The sequence below is a fragment of the Equus asinus genome, chromosome 22 (assembly GCF_041296235.1).
Source record: "Equus asinus isolate D_3611 breed Donkey chromosome 22, EquAss-T2T_v2, whole genome shotgun sequence".
Classification (NCBI taxonomy): Eukaryota; Metazoa; Chordata; class Mammalia; order Perissodactyla; family Equidae; genus Equus; species Equus asinus.
In genome coordinates this window covers 38,716,789-38,738,812 of record NC_091811.1, presented here as the reverse complement: position 1 = coordinate 38,738,812, position 22,024 = coordinate 38,716,789, and the positions used below count along the sequence as shown (strand labels likewise).

General features: G+C 40.0%; 1 protein-coding gene across 3 annotated transcripts in view; it reads left to right on the top strand.

The window, feature by feature from the left end:
• Positions 1 to 21,739, top strand: part of TMTC1 (transmembrane O-mannosyltransferase targeting cadherins 1) — a 255,029-nt gene extending 233,290 nt beyond the window's left edge. For all 3 annotated transcript variants that reach the window (XM_044775283.2, XM_044775282.2, XM_014843846.3), the window contains 7 exons: positions 6,018 to 6,120; positions 8,188 to 8,323; positions 9,361 to 9,505; positions 10,423 to 10,560; positions 11,910 to 12,032; positions 15,981 to 16,058; positions 20,707 to 21,739. In XM_044775283.2, the coding sequence (XP_044631218.2) occupies positions 6,018 to 6,120; positions 8,188 to 8,323; positions 9,361 to 9,505; positions 10,423 to 10,560; positions 11,910 to 12,032; positions 15,981 to 16,058; positions 20,707 to 20,847 (864 nt within the window). In that variant the 3' untranslated portion in view covers positions 20,848 to 21,739. The remainder of the gene's footprint in view (positions 1 to 6,017; positions 6,121 to 8,187; positions 8,324 to 9,360; positions 9,506 to 10,422; positions 10,561 to 11,909; positions 12,033 to 15,980; positions 16,059 to 20,706) is intronic.
• The last annotated feature ends 285 nt before the right edge of the window (positions 21,740 to 22,024 follow it).

Here is a 22,024-nt window from a genome sequence, read left to right as displayed (position 1 = left end):
TGGGGCCAGCCCACTGGCATAGTGGTTAAATTCATGTGCTCTGCTTTGGTGGCCTGGGGTTTGCAGGTTCGGATCCCAGGCATGGACCTATGCACTGCTCATCAAGCCATGCTGTGGTGGCATCCTGCATACAAAATAGAGGAAGATTGGCACAGACTTTAGCTCAGCAACAATCTTCCTCAAGCAAAAAGAGGAAGATTGGCAACAGAGCTTAGCTCAGGGCCAATCTCCCTCACCAAAGAAAAGAAAAGAAAAGAAAAGGAGAGAATGAGAAAGCAGGCATCCCTGCTTTATGTTTTGAGCTCTGTGTCTTGAAGGGTTTCTTAGAGAAGTCATTGATGGGAGTTTAAACATTCATTGGTCCTAAACTTCCCAGGTTTGTAATAGTAAATAAAGTCATTTGGCTAATGGGAGATACCTTATGACTCTCTGTGCTCATATCATTGACCAGAGTAGAAGTCCTTCTAGAAGGTAGTTGGGATGCATGACCGTGAAGTCAGGGCACAAGCACAACTTTCCATCCCCATCTCTGTAGGTCCTTCACGACTGTGGAATACCACACCCTCCCCCTTCCATACAGCAAGTACACATTTACAGGCCATCCATTAAGTGTTGACTGAGGACCCCTGAGATCCAAGAAAGTCTGTTCAGTTTTGGAATACTACTAACAAGTAATTTGCCTTTCATGAGTGGTCAGTAGTTTTTTAGAGGCTACATGATGTTTCCACAATTATGAAAAGACTGTTAAAATATTCTCCCCTTTTCCAACTAAATGTCTGTGTGAGACCAGGTTTTCTTCACATACTTCAACTAAAAAATGTAAAAACAGATTAGCACCAAAGTAGATATGAGAATCCAGCTGTCTTCTATGAAGCCAGACATTAAAGAAATTTGCAAAAATATAAAATAATGCCACTCTTCTCTCTAATTTGTTTTTGCTTTGAAAAAATGTAGCTATTTTTCATATAAATAGGTTATGTTTGAGATTATTATTATTTTAAATAAATATTTTTAAAATTTCTCAGCTTCATTTCTATTGCGGTAAATATTGAGAGAGATGTAAGCCACATCAACGAAGCTCTTTGGGATCCTCAGTAAGTTTTAGACTGCAAAGCATTCCTAAAACCAAGAAGTTTGAGGATTGCTGTGTGAAGCCCATGTCCATTTGCCCTCCCAGTTCCTGCAACTTGAACTATAAGAAATGTTTTCCAGGCCTATCGGTTGGCCCAAGACAGTCAGTTACAGTCAGGGGTTCCTTTTTCACATCTACTTTTCACTTTCCCTTCCTTGAGGTCAAACCATGTTGGGTAATTACAGCATGTAAAAAGTGGACATGCTGATGCTGTTTTCTCACTTCCCCAAGGCCCATTTTCTTTCCACTCCACTGAAAAGGCTTTTGAGCCTTGGAGAAGAGCCCAAGCTGCATGCTGCCCTCTTTTGTTTTTTCAAAGATTGGCACCTGAGCTAACATCTGTCGTCAATCTCTTTTTCTTTTTCTTCTTCTCCCCAAAGCCCCCCAGTACATAGTTGTATATTCTAGTTGCAGGTCCTTCCAGCTGTGCTATGTGGGGCACCACCACAGCGTGGCTTAGATGAGTGATGCTCAGTCGGCACCCAGGATCCAAACCGGCGAAACCCTGGGCTGCCGCAGCAGAGTGCACGAACTTAACCACTCGGCCACGGGGCCGGCCCCAGTGCTGCCCATTTTTAATTCCTGCCCTCAAAGGCCGATTTCGTGATGAGGCGGCAGTTGGCTGTGGACTCCACTCTACAGCCAATGGTATTATCTGTCAGACCCATTCTCTGGGTCACAAGCTTTTTTAATTAAAATGGTCCTATAAATAGCTTATCTTCATTTCCTCTGGATTTCACAAGTCAGTAGAGATGAGGAATGATCAAGCTCAGGTCAGGACATCTAGCCAGGTGAGGTGAATGGAAGCGAGTGCTTAAAACAGAGCTTCAGAGATGAACAAATGCTTTTTAAGATAAATGCATCGCCTTTCCAGGGAAAGTGGAATTTGTTTTAAACAAACACCTAGAAGGTATTTTTCTCCTGAGGCGGTGGTTCCCTTTTGGTTTTTAATAAGTGGAGTTAATCATTCCTTGAAATTTACAGTCAAGTGAAAGGAAAAGAAGTACAGATATTGGAGACGTTTTTCACAGAGCCTGAGTCTCGAGACTCCCCTCGGGGTTAGCAAGGGTACCAGGATGTGATTGCCTGCTCTCGACATGCATGGTCTTTTAAATCCCATTACTGCTTTGGACTTTGAAAATTGCATTTCTAGTGGAAACCCAGCTCATAAACCCCCAAATAAGAGAAATTTTAGATGAAAAAGGTGATCTCTTTGCCTATTTTGAAGCAGCAAGAAAGTGGGGGGAAAAGTAAAATTAAATCAGATAAACAGTAATTGCACTTGAAATCTGTTGTTAACTGTTGTATTGGACTTCAGAAAGTTAGAGTGTGAGGACATTCGGAAAAAACACCTTTCCTCTCTCCCACAGTTTAGTTATAATGATACTTTTGAAGATCCTCAAGGGGCCGGCCCAGTGGCGCAGCATTTAATTGCGCATGTTCCACTTCGGCGGTGTGGGATTCGCCAGTTCAGATCCCGGGTGCGGACATGGCACCACTTGGCAAAAAAGCCATGCGTGGTAGGCGTCCCACATGAAAAGTAGAGGAAGATGGGCACAGATGTGAGCTCAGGGCCAGTTTTCCTCAGGAAAAAGAGGAGGATTGGCAGCAGATGTTAGCTCAGGGCTAATCTTCCTCAAAAAAAAAAAATCCTTAAGTAGCCACAGGTTTTTCCCAAGCACATCTTTCTGTTATCCAGCTGTTGGAGTTAATGGTAAGCGGCATTCTCGAGGATTTGGATCATGACAGCTGTAGAGAATCTATCTAACCCCAAGTCTGGTGTCACTTCTGGTTGCCTCCCAAGCACCTCATGCTTCTCTTCCCATGACTCTGTTGGGGTACCTTGCGATGTCTCCTTCCTGTCTGAATCCCACAGTATTGCGATGGCAGGATTGTGTGTTTTTTGTTCACTCTTCTTTCTCCACCATATACTTGGTGTGTGGCTGCTGCTCACGAAACATTTAAGGGGTTGGACGGATGGATGGATGGATGAATGGACACCTGAAAGTGTAATTGTTTCTTTTGATGCCAGAGACACCCTTGTTTATTTCCAGAAATACTGTTTTTTTTCAGAGCTTGCCAATTCCCTGTATGTCCACTGAAAACTTAGCTACTGCCGTCTGTCCCATGTAGCTGTGAGACTTGGGGCAAGTCTCTTAACTGCTTTGTCCCCACGTCTCTTCATTTGTTAAAAATGGTGGTGAATTAATGTCTATTAATGTTCTTTCCAGCTCCGATATTCTTTTATTTCCTCTGCTGAAAATCTCACCCATTGTGTTTATTTATTTAGTGAGGAAGATTAGCCCTGAGCTAACATCTGGGCCAGACCTCCTCTATTTTGTATGTGGGACACCGCCACAGCATGGCTTGATGAGCAGTGCATAGATCCATGCCCAGGATCTGAATCCACAAACCCTGGGCCACTGAAGCAGAGCACATAAACTAAACCACTATGCCACCAGGCTGGCCCCTCACCCATCGTGTTTTTAATAATTGTTTTTTGATTTTTATTTTTACCATGACTATGTTAGTTTGTTGTAAAAGTGCCATTTATAATAGGAAATTTTATCCTTTTAAAACAAAGATGGCATTGGAGTCAAACACTAACACTGGTCAAATAGTAACACAAGAAACTCAAGATTTTCAGGAAGTGACTACCCAGTTTGGGATTAGCCAAGGTATTCCTTCTCTGGTTGCCTCTAAGTATTAAGTATTTATTGACCTCTGTATCAGAAGATGGTTAAGACCAATTAAAAGGAAAAACACCAGAGTTAGTTAATTATTTCTCATATACAGTTAAAGAGGTTCATTGGGAAAGGAACTTGAAACTGTGGATTAAAATGCCACCTGGACAGGGTCATGATGCCCGATGTGGCCCTAGTAACAGCTCTAGGCCACCTGAGCTCAAGAGCAGCTCTACTGACCTCTTTAATACTCTGCTCCTTAAATAGAGGTATTTTGTTTTATTCATCTCCATGTCTCTGGCCTCTGTCTCCCAGTGGTATTAGTCACGCAAATAAGGATAAGGGCTGTGTGCTAAACATTGTTCTAAGGGCTTCACACGTCTTAATCCCTTTAATCCTCACAATAGCCCTATGACATAAGTACTATTGTTATTCTTATTTTACTAGTGGTCACGTAGAGAGGAAGTAAGGTCACACAGAGGGTAAGTGCTGGAGCTGGGATTCCAATCCATGTAGTCAAGCACTGGCAGCCTGATTCATGATCACTGTGCCATATTGTCGTAGCCATTGCAGTAAATGTGTGCTGAATGAATGGATAAATGAGTAAATATCCAATGGTACTCCGTAGCTTTGAATTTGATTGATCTTATATAATTTGTGTTCTGCTTGTCTCCATTTAACACACACACAGACACACACAGATCTGTCAGTCCTTCAATGGATGATATCTTCATCAAATTCTTCTCTTCAATAGATGAAAAGATTATTTTGTGACTTTCGTTCATCTTCAGCTTTTCTGAATTTGACAATTTGTTGAGTGTGGCAATTAGAAAACAGATTTTTTAGGAACATGGATCTCCATTTTTGCTGGACCGTGAATTTGTAGTTCAAATAAAGAGATTTGCCAAATTCAAACCACACTTTGTTTCCTAAGTGGTACTTAAGTGTGTGCATTCAGAGAGGGGGCATTGGTCATTCTACCATGGGTAAATGTGTCTTTACCATTGGCATTGGTAAAGTGTCTTTAACTTTCTGAGTTGAATCGGGTTCCAGCTTCTTGACTTGTTCCTCAGCACTCAGTGCGTTTTTATTCACAAGCTTAAGGTGTCATGTCCGAGAAAACTGGTGTTGCACTTCCCTCTTCATGCGTCTGGTTGAATGCTTAGTGGTAGTAACCTGCGATGAAATTAGGGAAAATGTCTGTGTTTAGAGCGCATGAAAAGAAATATTGCTATGTGCTTTATGCCAAATCATTTCCTTTGACCTGACCTTCGCAGCCGTACCGGGAAACTATGCCATCGTTTAGTTGGGAGCAATTGTTAGAATCCAGGTAGCTTTGATTCATGAATTACATGTTACCTTCTATCTTGTAGAAGAAAATGTCACATGGCAATCTCAGATGGTTGTGAAAAATGTACCTAAAAGCTAATTCAGAATTATGAAAGTGTGTTAAAGTGAATCTTTGGAGTAGAAGATGTTCAGTGGAATTAGAAAAATGATCCGTTGGCAATGTGGCAGTTGGTCTGGGCTTTGCCACAGGATAGGGGTTGGAGGTGTGCCTTTGAGGAGACGTATATTCCTGTTGGGGGGAACAGCTCAGAGATGGGAAACATAGGTTGGATAAGGGAAGTAGTAGTTTGGTGAGTTGTAGAAATATTTCCAGTGAAGAAAGGATAAGGCAAAGCCTTCCCATTATATGCATCAGCCTCCCCCCAACTTCCCGTAAAAACCTCCCCAAATAGACCATACAGTGTAGCCAGAAGAGTGCTAGCTATGCAGATACCCCTGTAAGACAGACACCCCGGGCATCCCTGCCTCCCAGTCAGAGGCCACCTCTGAAAATATTCTTCTATCAGTGTATCACCCATTTTCATCCAGAGAGTTACTGGGGTGGAGGCCATCCCATTCAAACAACCATTTTGAGGCTTTTTCCAACGGTAGGGCAAATCGTTTTAATGTCCCTTCTTAGTAAACATCAGCTTGTTTGCCCAAAAGGAGCTAAACACAGATATGAATCGTAGGTCTGTGTGCAGTTAGCACTGACTTTCCTTCCGACAGAGGACCTAGTGTTGGATCTCAGTACCTGTTGCATAGTAGATGCTCAGGAAATTATTTTCTGCTTTTCCCACTTCTATTATTCAGTGTATTGTTGATTTTTTGTTTGACTTTCTCCTTCATTTTTCTTTGTTCTCTTTTTAAAGGAGAGATTTAAGGAAGCTGAGGACATATACCAGGCTGGAATAAAGAACTGTCCAGACAGCTCAGATTTACACAACAACTATGGGGTTTTCTTAGTTGATACTGGTAAGCAAAATTAAAGAGAAGCTGTTCTGTTGAGATTAGATAATACTGTCTCTCCAGCAAAATTAGCAACAACCCGAAGGATGCCTCAGAAGTAAAATTCACTGGTCTGGGCAAGAAGCTCACACCGTTGACAGTCACATTGTACCTTGGGGTTGTCATTTCTTTAAATCTTCAAGCTCTGTTCAGTAAAATCTGCCCAGTGCTTATAATCATATCTCTAATGAAAACTCCCCAGGTGGCAGGAAGTAGTCTTAATGATTTAATGAGTAGCCGTCTTCTTTGAGTATCACTTACACAAGTTTGTAAATCTGTGATGATGAAATGTCCCTCTACAATGATGCGCACAACCTGCCTCTGATTCTAGTTACTGGCAAGAGGTAAATAATTTTCTTCAACTGATGAAAAAGCCTCTAGGATTGTTTCATGGTCCCTTACTTACTATACATTACAGAAACTGTATTATTATCATTGATGAAGTACTCTTAGATGACAGGTGCTATATAAAATGCACTTACTCCTTATTTAACGCAAAAGTTTACTGGGCATGGATTCTGTTTGTCTTTTTGTGATTTGTGCCCCGTTTACTGTTGGCATGTTATGAATACTTATAAAGAATGAAAGAAATTTGAATTTAATGCAAAAGTACCACTTTGTTCTCAATGACTATTAGACTACCTGCCATGCAGTAAAATTCAATTTTAATTATTTTGCCAATATCAAATGCTGGAAAGGGTTTTATTTGCTATGATAGTTGAAGCTCCTCTGTTTTATAGAATGTAAGTTTATATTCTGATACACCTTATTTTTGCATGTAAAATTGTTTTATAGTGCCATCTGCTGGTTCATTAGCAACATAATAATAAATTAGGTATCATAAGATATAAAAACCAGAAGTAACCTCCTGTTGGCCTGGTTTAACCCTCTTTCCTCTACTCCAACACAATCCTACCCCAACCCCTACAACCCCAAAATCTCACTGACCACACTATATATCTTCTTACTAGTCTCTCTGTATTTCTTTTTATACTTTGAAAATTCTCCCTATCCCACGAGACCTATACTTAGACCTGTACATACATAGTCTCTTTTGGCACCTCCTAGTCAAACTTGCATTCAGAGAAGGTGCGCTTCTTGAGAAGATGTCTGTGCAGGTGATGAACATTCCATTCCATTTAGAACTTCGGACCGTTCTTCAGTTCAGTCTCTTAGATAGAATTTCACTAGGAAACTTCTTTGGGGAACCTTATCAGACTAGAGACTTGATTCTAGTTCTGCCCTTTACCGTCACTTGCCCTGTGATCTTTGTCAAGTTTCTTAACGTTGTTACACTTTAGTTTCTGTATCCGTAAAGTGGTAATTTTGTTTATTTTTTAATATCTCTTAAATCCCAAGAGATAGCTAACTGCTATGACAGAGCAGCTAAATGGTATCAAAACATGTGAGGTCGTTTAATGAAAGTGTTTTAAAGCTCATAGTGCGTTGGTCAAATGCCAGGTGGCATTATTATTATTTTTTAAAGTCTCATTAAACAAATACCATTTAAATACAAATGTATGATTTAAGAAGAGATTTTTCAAGGCATAGCTGATACATGCTTGTTTAAAGCAGGCCTCAGTTACTATGTTGCAGGGTAGTAATGGAGACAAACCCTTAGAATTGCTTCAGGATAGTTTCCTTTCTATAACAGCCTATTCTATTTTTTTTTATAATGAGAAGCAACAATATCTTGTATAGATAACAATCACTGATAATCTCAAAATGTCATATTAGCTAGGGCAATGGCCAGAAAACATTTGACTAAAAGAATATACATAATAAAAGAAATAGGTCTTAGTTCTTATTGCATTTTTATTATTACTTTCCTTGGAAGTAGGAATGAATAGTGGAATGGTCCCAAGTTAGGCAGTGGTAAGGAGAAGAACCCAAAATGCAAGCTAATTTATAAACTGAATAATTGATGGTATGGTGCCATAAGGTGAATGATGTACATCAGAAGAGAAATTAAAGAGGTCATGTATTTTATGATTAAGGCATGTTCTGCTCTTACCAACCCACTACTGGTTGCAGGCTCTCCAGAGAAGGCAGTGGCCCATTACCAACAGGCCATCAGACTTAGCCCAAGTCATCACGTGGCCATGGTGAACCTGGGGAGGCTCTACAGGTCGTTAGGGGACAACAGCGTGGCTGAAGAATGGTACAAACGGTAAAGTTCCTTTCCTTCACTTTAACCCCTCCAAAGACCTCTGCAGTGTCCCATCACGTTTTTAGTTTATGGGAATAGACATGTTCTCAGACTACTAGCAGATTTTGCCAAGGCAGACAATAGATTCTCATCTCCAAAGAAAACAGGGGCCGGCCCCGTGGCCGAGTGGTTAAGTTTGCACACTCCACTTCGGCAGCCCAGGGTTTGCCAGTTTGGATCCTGGGTGTGGACCTACACACCACTCATCAAGCCATGCCATGGTGGCATCCCACATAGGGGAGCTAGAATGACCTACAACTAGGATACACAGCTATGTACTGGGGCTTTGGGGAGAAAAATACAAAACAAAGAGAATAATGTAGCACTATAATTGGTATGCCAGTTAATGATTTTTTTGCCTGCTGGTTAGAACGTGGTGCTAAACCAAGGCTGGAATTTAATTCCCACTTTAGTTAGTCCATTGTTTTCTGAAGCTATGGACTGCAACCCAAACCACAGACAGCAATTTCAAAATGGATATAAATGAAAGACTGTACATCCGTCAGGACAAGTCTATTGCCGTTAATGGAAAAGATCCTTGGGGCTCAGTTTCCATAGAGGTGGGCCACAAGAGACATTCTTATAGTCAGAGGGTGGCACCATGATCTTTTTGTTTTCAGCATTCTTCTTGGTATAAAAACAAAAACAATGGGGGCCGGCCCCATGGCCAAGTGGTTAAGTTCCCGCATTCCGCTGCAGGCGGCCCAGTGTTTCATTGGTTCGAATCCTGGGCGTGGACATGGCACTGCTCATCAAACCATGCTGAGGCGGCGTCCCACATGCCACAACTAGAAGGACCCACAACGAAGAATGTACAACTATGTACCGGGGGGAGCTTTGGGGAGAAAAAGGAAAAAATAAAATCTTTAAAAAAAAAAAAAAAGACCATGTTGGAGCAGAGTTCCAAACCATGGATAGTCATCCCTAAATCTAAATTTCGACCTTTGGAAATGTACCTCTTAGAAGAAAATTGTGACCTCCCCTTTCTTAAAACTCAGTGCCCTGCAGGTGGCACGCAAAGCTGAGATCCTATCACCTTTGGGAGCCCTGTATTACAACACTGGCCGGTACGAAGAGGCTCTGCAGATTTACCGGGAAGCTGCAGCCCTTCAGCCTTCTCAAAGGGAGCTCCGCCTGGCACTGGTGAGTGGAGGGACGAAAGAAAATGAGGCAATGCACCTCTGCACAGTGTGCAAAGTCGGGAGCTGTAGTCAGTGAGCCTCAAAACTGGAACTCGAACGCTGTAATATATCCATTTTATGAATATTCGTATAACCAGTGTGAGAGCCATTCACCAAAGATGTAGATGCTAAAAATACTTTGAAGTTTTTGTTTTGAAATAATTTCCAACTTACAAAAATTGGCAGGTATATTAAATAACTTCTATATACCCTTTCACCCAGATTAATCAATTTTTAACATTTTGATGCATGTGTTTATCACCCTCCCAAGTATGTGTGTATGTGCATATTTGAGTGTGTATGTGTGCATATACATGTTATTAATGCATGTTATTTTTTTCCTGAGCCCTCTGAGAGATAGAGGTAATTCTCTTTATTTCTAAATATTTTGGCATATAGTTCCTAAGAACAAGGACATTTTCTAACATAACCACAGTATGGTGTTCCACTTAAGGAAAATTCATATCAACAATATGTTTTATTTCAATTTTTAGATCATCACTCTTCCTTTTTCTTAGATTCGCAGTAAATCAAATACGTTATGTTGTTATAAACACCGTATTCTGTCAAAACTGTAGGAAATAATTTCTCTTTTGCCATATTTGGTCAACTTTTTTTTAAAAGACACAAGTCATTTCACTGACCATCTTTGATATTCCCACCATTCACACATAAATGCGTGCACATACCTCAATAAAGAAACAAACAAGCGAAAATTCAAGTCTGTAAACTGTGCTAATTCAGCCCTCTCTGTGAGTCACAAATAGAGGCTGAACACTTTTGTCAGGCATGTTTCTGGAAGGCCTCCATTCAGGGATGCTTTAGTTGATAAGCTAATAACGAAGCATCTTCTAAGCCAAGGTCAGTGTGCTTTTGCAGGCTCAGGTTTTGGCCGTGATGGGTCAGACCAAAGAAGCTGAAAAGATGACCATCCACATTGTGTCTGAGGAGGCTGGCTGCCTTGAATGCTATCGCCTGCTGTCAGCAATTTACAGCAAGCAGGAGCTCCACGACAAGGTAGAGGGGACACTGTTGGGAGTTGTTTGCATTCACGGGTAGAAAATGAGGGGAGCCCAGATGCCTCTCCAGTCAGCACATTTACAAGACTGAGCAGTCTTGATGTCATCAGTTGGCATGTCCTATCTTACAGACGCTTTCACAGATATCCCTTGAACTCCTAAGATGTCCCCTTGAAATAGTATTTTCTTGGCTCATCTTTGCTCTGAAGATTTTATGTGGTATAAAGACTAACATTTGTATGCTTTATCATTTTCCATGTTCTTTCAAATATACTTTTTATAAAATCCTTAAAACAACCTGGTAAGGCAAGTCAGTGACCCTGTGTTGCAACTCTTACTGTTTATTTCCATTTTAAAAGTCATCTAACCAGTAAATTCATGAACTGACTCAACAAAATATTTACTGAATGCCTGCTATCTGCCAGATGCTGTGGTAGGCACCAGGATTAAAGGGATGTGAAAAAAATAAAAAATCATTGCCCTTGTCCTCATGGACTTTACCTTTGAAGAGGAGACAGAGGCTAAACAAGTAGTCACAAGACTAATGTAGAATTATAGCCATGCTCAGTGCTGTCCTAAAGAGTGGCATGGTCTCTAACGAGCATATAATCATGGGACCTGAGTGGTCTCGGGGGTTAGGTTCCCTGTAGAGTGATGTGAGGTGAGAGCTGAGTAATGAATAGGAGTTATTATGCATAAGAGGACAGTGAAGAGCATTTCAGACAAGAAAAGTCACACACAAAGGCCCTGTGGCAACAGCAAATTGGCCTGTCTGAGGGATGGGCATGAGGGAGCAGGGAGCAGTGTGAGATGGCGGTTACAGAGGTTGCTGAGCACTAGACCTCAGGGCTTGCGGTCCGGTCCTTATCCTGGTTTTGTTCCGTATCTTGGAGGAAGCTTTGGAGTTTTAAGAAGAGCGATGTTGTGAGGTTTATGCTTTGAAGGGATCTCTGGCGGCAGGCGGTGGGGCAGTGGGTGATGGGAGCAGAGTGGGCACCAGGGAGCTAAGAGGAGGCTGTTGGAGTGGTCCAGATGGACACTTGGGCAGGGCAAGACATCCAACCCCACATCTTATTTTCTTTCAGCTATATCACACGACCTCCCTGTGAAGTGATTAGGACATTTCAGTGTCACCAATATAAATGGGAAACTGGCGGTATAGGGAAATTATTTTGTCAGGGCTGCATTATTTCTCACTGAGAACCTCAGAGAGAATGAAGAATGTGTTTTGATTGTCAGTCACCAAGCTAGCTAATACGTAAGAACAAAAAGTGTGAATGTCACCATTTAGGTTAGTTTTTCTTTATCTAACGTAGTTTTTTCTATCTCAATTTCCCATTTGTGCAGGCTCTTGATGCTATAGACAAGGCTCTGCGGCTGAAACCAAAGGACCCAAAAGTTATATCTGAACTTTTTTTTACAAAAGGAAACCAACTAAGAGAGCAGAACCTTCTTGACAAAGCTTTTGAGGTATAAACACTTAATAAAATTATATTATTAAATTCATGGATTGAAATTAATATTCCCTCAATCTTTAATGAAGCATATATTGCACAGTAAAACCTAAGATCATTGGCATGTTTGTGGAGTGAATTTTCTCATTAATTGATGTAATGTTATAAGTTTATTCTTTATAATTGAGCCTCTGTTTTTGACTGTTCAGAGTCCTGCAATACCTCTGCATTATTTTTTGAATTATCATCTTTTTTTAAAAAAAAAGATTTTATTTTTCCTTTTTCTCCCCAAAGCCCCCCCAGTACATAGTTGTGTATTTTTAGTTGTGGATCCTTCTAGTTCTGGCATGTGGGACACCACCTCAGCATGGCCTGTTGAGTGGCACCAGGTCTGCGCCCAGGATTGGAACTGGTGAACCCCTGGGCTGCTGAAGCGGAGCACACACACTTAACCACTCTGCCTTGGGGCCAACCCCCTAAATTATCATCTTTATCTTAATCTTTGAAGCATTCCACACCTTGCCCTCAAACCAGCTTCTCTCTCTCTCTCTCTCTCTCTCTCTTGCTCTCGCTCTCGCTCTTTTTCTCTCTGTTTGCCCTCAATAATCCTTTATTCCAGCTGGACTAGTGCCTGAATGCCTCTGGGCATTCCCACATGTCCTTGTTGTAATATCCTTCCCACCATGCCTCTTGACCCCCTGCAGAGTCCCCCATCCACAAACACACAGCCTGTGTCCTCCTCCCTCAGGAAGCCCCTGGACCATTTTTTCTCCCCTTGACCTTGTTTCCTCCGAACCCTTAAAACACTTACTGTTTCTACCAGGCATTAGAAAGTGTCATATGTTACATTTGTCAATGCAAATAACCAATAACCATTTATAAATAAGAGAGAGAAGGTGAGATTTACTTGAGCCGAGCTGAGGACTAGCCTGGGAAGGCAGTCTCCACCAAGGAGGAAAGCATTCTGGAGAAGCATGATTTCCAATACAGTTTTATAGCTTTTTAGAACAAAGAACATACATCAAACATACCCAGGATATATATTCATCAAAGTTTCAAATAGATACTCAGTTACAGATTAGCAGGTCGACATGACCTGATGTCCGGGACAGGAAAACTTATCTTCCAGGAAGTACCGATACTGGCGTTACCCATACTGGCGTCCATACCATACTGGAGGGAAGGAAGTAAGCATCCTTATCTTCAGAGTGCATTCTTCTGCTGTGAGATGATGTTTGATGCATCCTTACCTGAATGGTTCAAGCAGGTGTACAGGGTGTTTGACAGGCCGTAAGTCAGGCTTCTTTAGTTCAGGCTGAATCAGGTTTAAACCAGAAGAGCTACCCTGTTTACCTCAATATTGAAAATTTCTTATCACGTTGTATTGTTAGGTCTCTTTCTCTCTCCTCCTTCTCTTTCTGTCTCCCACGCCTCTGTGCATGTGCATGCATGCAGGTTAGCTCCCCAGTTAGAGTGGACTTTTCCATGTGGAAAGGGACTGCTTCCTTCTGTGTTCTAAAACAAAGCATGTTGCATCTTATGGATGTTCAGTATCTACAGCTTTGGAATACAATCGATACACAGTTTGAATCAAAAAGACATTTATAAACATAAATAGAATGTTACAGAAATACCATACGTTTTCCTTGTATCCAGTAAAGGCACAAGTTGGAATTAATGAAGGTATAAAATTACATTAAATCTATCATGGGAAAAGTAAATTTTCAAGTGATATAATTGTTTTTGAAACTAAACAGTGAGTGGTTTTTAAAAAATTGTTGGAAAATACATGTAAGGATATTTGGAAAAACTAATTTGAATATGAACCCTTAAAACAGAAACAGTGGCGTATTTGAGGCAGAAATTGTGCATTTTTCTCTGCCTTGTGAACATTTTCAATACCATCATTCTTAGGTTATTTATAACTAGCATGACAGTTGGAATGATTAATTATTTAATTACGAATATTTATGTGGTTTCTATATCTCTATATACTGTATATAATATGCAATATATATTAATATATTACATATATATTATATTGAATATATATAATATTGTATTGAATATATATTATATATTATATGTAATATAATAATATATATTGTATTGAATATACATTATATATTATATGTAATATAATAATATATATTGTATTGAAAACAAAAGTATTCTCTAGTTGCTTGGCCAATGGATCAAATAATCATTGCAGAGTTGCTAGATTTATGAAGGGTAGGAGTAGAGCCATTGGCTAATAATAGAAGCAAAAAATGTGTTAGCATTTTTATGTATGATTCACATGTATTAAGTAATTTAATCTTCATAGTAATCATATAAGAAAGGCCTGGTCATTGTCTCCACTTTACAGTTGGATAAACTGAGGCTCAGAGGTTATGTAACTTGCTCAAGGTCACGTAGAGGGGAAGAGATGGAGCCAGGGTTTGAATCCAGGCTCTTGATTTCTATACTGCATCCCATCTCTGCTGATAAACATTAATCCAAGGGACACATCCTTCAAGTTTATTTTAGGAGCTTTTAAGAGGACAGTTGTTTTTTTTTTAAAGATTGGCCCTGAGCTAACATCTGTTGCCAATCTTCTTTTTTTTCCCTCCTTCTCCCCAAAGCCCTCCCAATACACAGTTTTATATCCTAGTTGTAGGTCCTTGTGGTTGTGGCATGTGGGACGCTGCCTCAGTGTGGCCTGATGAGCGGTGCCGTGTCTGTGCCCGGGATCTGAACCAGCGAAACCCTGGGCCACCAAAGTGGAGCTCTCGAACTTAACCACTCAGCCACGGGACCAGCTGCAAGAGTACAGTTTCTTAACATTTGCTTTTTTCTCCTAAAACTGAAGTAGAGAAGGGATGGACAGATTCTAGTTAATTTATGGATTCGTTCGGGTGGATTCTTGCTAATGAAAATTGCAAGGAGCATTAAATTATACACACAGATACTTAGCTTTGTGTAACTGAAGGTGACACTCTTAGCCTTTAGTTCTGTCTAAGGTGATCACTCTTAAAATCAAGACTCAGTGGTGAGCATTCCTTTGATGCAAAACAACAGGCAAAATATTAAAAATATACCTCATGAGGGGGGTGGCCAAGTGGTTAAGTTCAGTGCTCCGCTTCGGCAGCCCAGGGTTTCACTGGTTCAGATCCTGGGTGTGGACGTGGCATTGCTCATCAGGCCATGCTGAGGCAGTGTCCCACATGCCACAACTAGAAGGACCCACAACTAAAAATATACAACTAGGTACTGGGGGGCCTTCGGGGAGAAAAAGGAAAAATAAAATCTTAAAAAAAAAATCCTCACGGATATTGCATTTAATGAGATACATGTTATTCAGACAAATAAAAGTGTTTGAAGGATCAATAACTCTCTTCAAACATTTGAAGACCTTTTACATGGCAGAAGAAAAAGAAAGGTTTTCTAATGATTAAAACCATTCCCTAGGGAAATAGATGTCCTTGAAGAAGTCAGGATCATCCTGCCACTGTGAGAGCTCAAGCACAGGCTGAATAACCAGAGTAGATGTTGTGAGAGGGGTTACTGCCCAAGGGTTAAGCTCTTTAGGGAACTACTCTAAGATTCTGGGATTATGAAAAAATTTTCTTACAAACTCCATTTATGGTGAAAAGGGCCGAAAAGCACCATTTTCATGCAGGTCAAAGCCAGCAGGAAATGATGCACTATAATAGAAATCTCCTGGATTCCCTGCGGGCGTCTTCAGTCTCTTTAAGTCCAGAGGTTGGCTCTGCAGGGAAATTACACATTTTACTTTCCTCCGCTTTAGAATCAGAGCCTTTGAAACATAATGGAAGTAAACGGGACACCTGTGAACCAGAAGTGGCTGTTCATTTTATTAACCATTTAAATTTTCACATATAAAGAAAGCGGTTTCCACAATCCTCTAGCGTTAAAGGTGGGTTCTCATTTCACAACCTGAAGATATTTCTTGTATATTTAGAGCTATAAAGCAGCTGTGGAACTAAATCCAGATCAAGCGCAGGCCTGGATGAACATGGGTGGAATCCAACACATCAAGGTAGGAAGATAATCCACTTCCCTGTGAACTGGGATTTCCCGTTGTGTTTTCTCTCTCTGTCTTTCTTCTCTCTTATAAGATTGAGAAACTATAGTGAATTTCCTCTTTGAATTATTTGAATACGGAACACATAGGTGTTTCAAAGTGAAATGAGCACAATTTATGTTCTTGTATTATCTACATATTGAATGTCATGAAGCCTTTTTTTTTTTTTTTTTGAGGAAGATTAGCCCTGAGCTAACTGCTGCTAATCCTCCTCTTTTTGCTGAGGAAGACTGGCCCTGAGCTAACATCCGTGCCCATCTTCCTCTACTTTATACGTGGGACACCTACCACAGTATGGTGTGCCAAATGGTGCCATGTCCGCACCCGGGATCCGAACTGGCAAACCCCGGGCTGCCAAAGCGGAAGATGCGAACTTAACTGCTGTGCCACCGGGCCGGCCCCTTTTAAATAAATCTTTATAAGTTAGATTCCATGATTTTATTTATCATAAAAAAATCATGTGTACTTAAGTGAAGTATCATGATAGAGCAGATGAAATCTGCTTATGTGAACTTATTGGAGTTTGGTCTAGCTTATCCTCCTGCAGCTTAACTCACTATCAAGATAAAGTGTTACTTTAAATATTAATTCACTATTTCTTTTTCCTAATATATCTTTTACTCCCTAATCTTTTACTGAAAAACAAAGTTGGTTGTTTGTGTTTGTTCGTTTGTTTGTTTTTCCCAAAAGAAAAAGCTTCCTCTGGGTAGATCGTTGAAAATGACCCTTGGGGGGATTATTGTCTACAGCTAATAGATTCAAAGATTCATGGTCATTCATTCATTCATCCATTCATTTGACAAGCATTTGTAGAGAGCATCCTGTGTGCCAGGTACTCTTCTAAGCACTGGGAATACAGAAATGAATAAATGAGACAAATATTTCTGTGCTAATTAACATTCCAGTAGGAGGAGACAGGCAATCCATAAATAAACATACACATGCATGTATACACACATAAAATATATCAGATGGTGATAAGTGCTATGGGGAAAAAAGAAAAGAAAGAGAGAGTACCAGGAGATTAGGGCACAAATTTTAAATTAAGGTGGTTAAGGAAAGTCTTAGTTAAAAAGTGGTGTTTGAGCAGAGACCTGAAGGGAACGAGCCATATGGCAAAATAGGGAAAGAGCATGTGCAAAGATCCTGAGGTACGAGTGTGCCTGCTATCTTTGAAGAATAGGAAGGAAGCAGTTGAGAGGAAATAGTAGAAGCTGGGGTCAGAGAGGTCACAGGGCCAGAGCATGCAGGGCCTTGAAGGGGATTGTAAGGTCTTTGGCTTTTATGCTGAATGAGTTGGGGTCCTTGGAGGACTTTGAGCAGAGAAATGCCATGGTCTGATATGTTTTTAAAGGGTCACTAACTTACTTGGAGGCTTTTATCAGTCTTAACCCTCATAAATGGCAAGATAGTAATTAGAATTTCAACAAGGCCTAATGGGGTTTACTATTAAGTGGAAACCGATCACTCTCAGAAACACAACAAAAAAAAGGTGAGCCAATGAGTTACTCCACGACCATTAGCCTTGTTCTAATAGAGGAACACAGATGGCAGATCCAAGCATGACATTTCTCAGAGCTGAGTAACCCGAGCTCTGATCTCAGTGATGTTCTAGGGTGTCCAGCAACATCCAGTTGGGAAACATAGAATGAACTTACCTTTAAAATAGTAACAAAATTTTAAATATTTAAATAGTTACATTTTCAAGTAATACACTCCGTATGTTTTTGGATGGAGAGCACCTGCATTTAAAGCAATGGGGTCAACTGCTAATTAGAAAAAGGATAATAAATACACTCAAGAGTGTCCAAAAAGTCTGGAAATACAAAGAAAATGGTACATTTATTGAACTCTTTCAGTTAACAAGTGAACCCATTGCTTTAAATTTAGAATAACTTCCCCTGAAAAGATGTCCAGAGATTGAAGAAGGATCTATTAAGTGTATTATTTTAGAATGTAATGAACACGCTGATTAAAAATTAGTTCATCCTGTTTTTCATCTTTGTGGACATCATGTATTAGGTTGAACAATGAAACTGCCATGTTGATAGTTTAAAAATGGTCTAATATCAGTGAATTCATGTAATGCAGTCCAATATAAATATATGGAGCAGGCACATGGCTTGGTTGTGGTCATCTTGATGGCACCATTAAGATGCAGGATTATCATTAGGAGACCTTCAAAAACAATCATTAACTTTCTGTCTTTTGCCTCACTGGGTAGTGTGTGCCTCAGGCAGTGTTTTCCCATTCGTGGGCCTCACTCTTTGCCTGAGCCTGCGGGCAGCTTAGTAGGGACCCAGGGCTGTGGTAAGGGGAGAGTTGGAATAAGGCTTTGCAAGGTGACACAAAGAGAAGGGAGTTGTCTCTTGTTCGTACCACTTGGTAATAAACAATGTTTTTTATATAGGATGAAATGGATGGGCCAAAAAAGCTATAATACCTTGTTTCTAATCAAAGAATTGCATCAACTGGGCCATTCCGCAAAGTACTGTTTTCAATACTGCCTTATGACATTAATGCATTTTCTAGAATGGCACTATCTGATAGAGATGATGGAAATGTTCTATGTCTGCACTACCCAAGGCAGTAGCCGCTAGCCACCCTCATGTGGCTATTGAGCACTTGAAATGTGGTTGGTGCAACTGTGCAACTGAATTCTTAATTAATCATAATTAATTTAAATAGTCACATGTGACTAGTGGCTATCATAGTAGAAAGCATATTTCTAGAAATTGGATAATTCAGATTCCCTAACTAGCATCTAGGAATTGCAGACATTGAATTAAGGGATATAACTTAAAAAAAAATAAGGCTTCCTGTTTAATCAAGAAAAGAGCAATTTGAGGGAGAGAAAAAAAAACTCTATGATTAGATTTTGTTTGAAAGGACAGAGAAAGCTGGTGATCAGAAAAGGAGATACCAAGGCCTAAATTCAGAGAAACCTCTTGGAAGAATAATTTCAGAATCAACTATAATAGAAACATATTTTGAAAGCACTCTAACAGCCGCAAATGTTCATTTGTCTGCATGGATGTGCTAAGCTTAATAAACATCAGAGGACACTTGGAAGATAAATGCTTGCATTGAAAAAAACCATAATAATTTAACATAGCAAATCTGAGTTCTCACTCCTTCAGAATTCTGTTTAGCCCCTTCTCAGAATCAGTGTTAATAATCAGAAATATTTTCATTTGTACACATGCCAGAGCCTGGATTCCCAAAGTACAATTCCCTGTTCTGTTTCTACTCTCCTTTTCAGCAATATGACCAGTGAATACTATAGGAAATAGGCAGTGTTTACCTAGAGCCTGAATAGTCATTTCATAATAACAATAATCATAGTCTCAGACTGAGAGCTCACTATGTGTCAAGCAGCATCTAAGTTCTTGACACGTATTAACTCACTTGGAAGATAGTTAAGCATTCAGTAAATATTAGTCGCTATTGCTACATAATACTTTCACTCCAAGAGATACTGTTTTAAATTGTGATGGAAATTTGGAAGATAGTTAAGCATTCAGTAAATATTAGTCGCTATTGCTACATAATACTTTCACTCCAAGAGATACTATTTTAAATTGTGGTGGAAATTTAGACAGTAACCGGTTTCATCCACATAAGAATAAAGGAGAAAATAAAGAGCAAATTCGTATTTTGGGGGATGGAGAGATCTCTAACGATCTTAGTTCTGAGACTTGGCAGGACACAGATCTGAGAAAGGGTAGACCAAATAAGGAAGGTAACTGTTATTTAGCAGCAGAAAAAGGGCTGGGAAAAGTTAATAATTGTGACTAGCTTGCCAAGGACCATATGGGGCCAGGCACATGTGGTTGCCAGTTAGGGAGGCATTGAACAAACCAGATTGGGGCCAAAAGTGGGTAGAGACAGGTGCCTTTGGCAGGTCAGAAGTGACATACCTTCCCTCCTGCTTTAAGAATATCCAGCAGGTCACACAACTTGAGTATGGGATGAATTTGACTCCATATTCTTACCAGTTTTTTCCATTTTATAAAAACTTACATTTGCATTAAAGCCTATGTTAGGCAAAAGTTGGTTTTATGTTTTAAGTTGAAGATTAGAATAACTCCTACCCTCTAAGTAGATATGGTGGATTCCTAAACTATTTACTTTTTGATCATTACTCTTACAGGTTCAAAAGCATTTCTTACACAAAAACACACACACACGCCTCTCTTTCTCTCTCTCTTTCCCTCTGTCTCTTTCTCTCACTCTCTCTCTCAATAGGAACTTATAGTGCCATGGCTCCATTTGATTACAGAGTAGTGCTAACCTTATGAGAAGACTCTGAAATGATAGCTGCATACCCTGCATTAGCAGAATTGAAAATCTGTTTTTCTGCCATTTACCCTTATGATATAACTCTTATCCTTCACATTCTCCAGCTGGTCTGGTACTTAAAACAAATGGATTCTCCAAAAGCACCAACAGATAAGGGTAAAGTTACACATGCAGACAGGGTTTCCTTAGGAGGCCATTGATATGAAACTGGATGAGAAGGTCTGTTTCTTAGTTTCCTCCTTCTCCAACAGAACGTTCTGATGGTTCAGAATAGAATTATTCTCTTTCTTTTTCTCAACAGGGAAACTATGTGTCTGCAAGAGCTTATTATGAGAGAGCCTTACAGCTGGTTCCAGACAGCAAACTGCTGCAGGAAAATCTCGCCAAATTGGATCGCCTCGAAAAACGATTGCAAGAAATTCGAGACAAGGATCATACGTAGCGGCACTTGCCTCTGTCTCGAAGGACAGTGCTGGTGCCTCTGGAAGAGGAAGAAGTAATGGAGGCCTTGCTCTCACAGCCAGTGAAGCTTTCCTGTCACTCCCAGTTGAGGGTGGCACGTTGGCAGACACCTGCTGGGAGCCCTGTGCTGTGGGACTGGCGTTTCCATGAAAAAAGACAAAAAGAGCGAGCAAGGGCAGGGAGGTCTGAGCTGGAGGAAAACAACAAAGACACGTTTCACAGATTTTTATTTGCTTTAACTCCAGATTTCCCTTCATGTATTTCTCTGCTTTTGCAATCTGGAGATCTGATTCGACTTCTTAGTTTAGACTTTTATGTCCCAGAAATATAGAAGCTTGAAATGCTATGAAGAGCATCTCTTCTTGATGAGATGAGATATTTCAAAGAAAATCAATCCTCTGAGATAAGCCATTTGGGAAACTGGACCAAGAGGTGGCTCATTTAATTCTCCAGAACCAGAAATGAGTATCTAGTGGTTTTTGTAGAACCTTCTGGAATATATGGAGAAAAGGAGCCTGATCTCATATCCCCCTAAGGACATTGCTGGAGCTCTAGTGAGGAGTAAATTAAATTCCTCTCTGATGCAAGCTTTGCCCATTGCCTAATATATCAAAAAAGAAGCTTTTGAATTGTGTACGGATAGTCCTATCTCTAGGGGAACATCACAGATCTTGGTACCCCTAATTCTTTATGGAGATTTAAAAATTATTTTAATTTTATTACGAGTATTGCTAGAGTAGTGGTTCTGCTCTAAGATTTTAAAAGTGCTTTTAAAGTCATAAATGTTTCTGCCTCCAAATATATTGTTATTTTGGTGGAGAAAAAATAGTATATTCTACATGAGAAATATTAAAGATATTAACTGAGAGAAATGTTCTGCTTTGTTATCTTAACATTCAGACATCATGAGATTTATTATTTTTTTTGGAAAATATATTTAACCATTGAGGAATATTTACAATATATCACAGAAATTTTCGTAGACTCTAACTAGATGGAAGGAGAGCTCTATTGATTGTCTACCTAGGCTTAATGAGAATTCTGTGCTTAGAACGTGAGTGATAGACACCCAGAATTCTTGGTTCTCTGTTTGTAATTTTGGAGATTTCATGGGGAATGCTCAACAAATCCAGGAAAAAGTCTAACTTCATAATTTA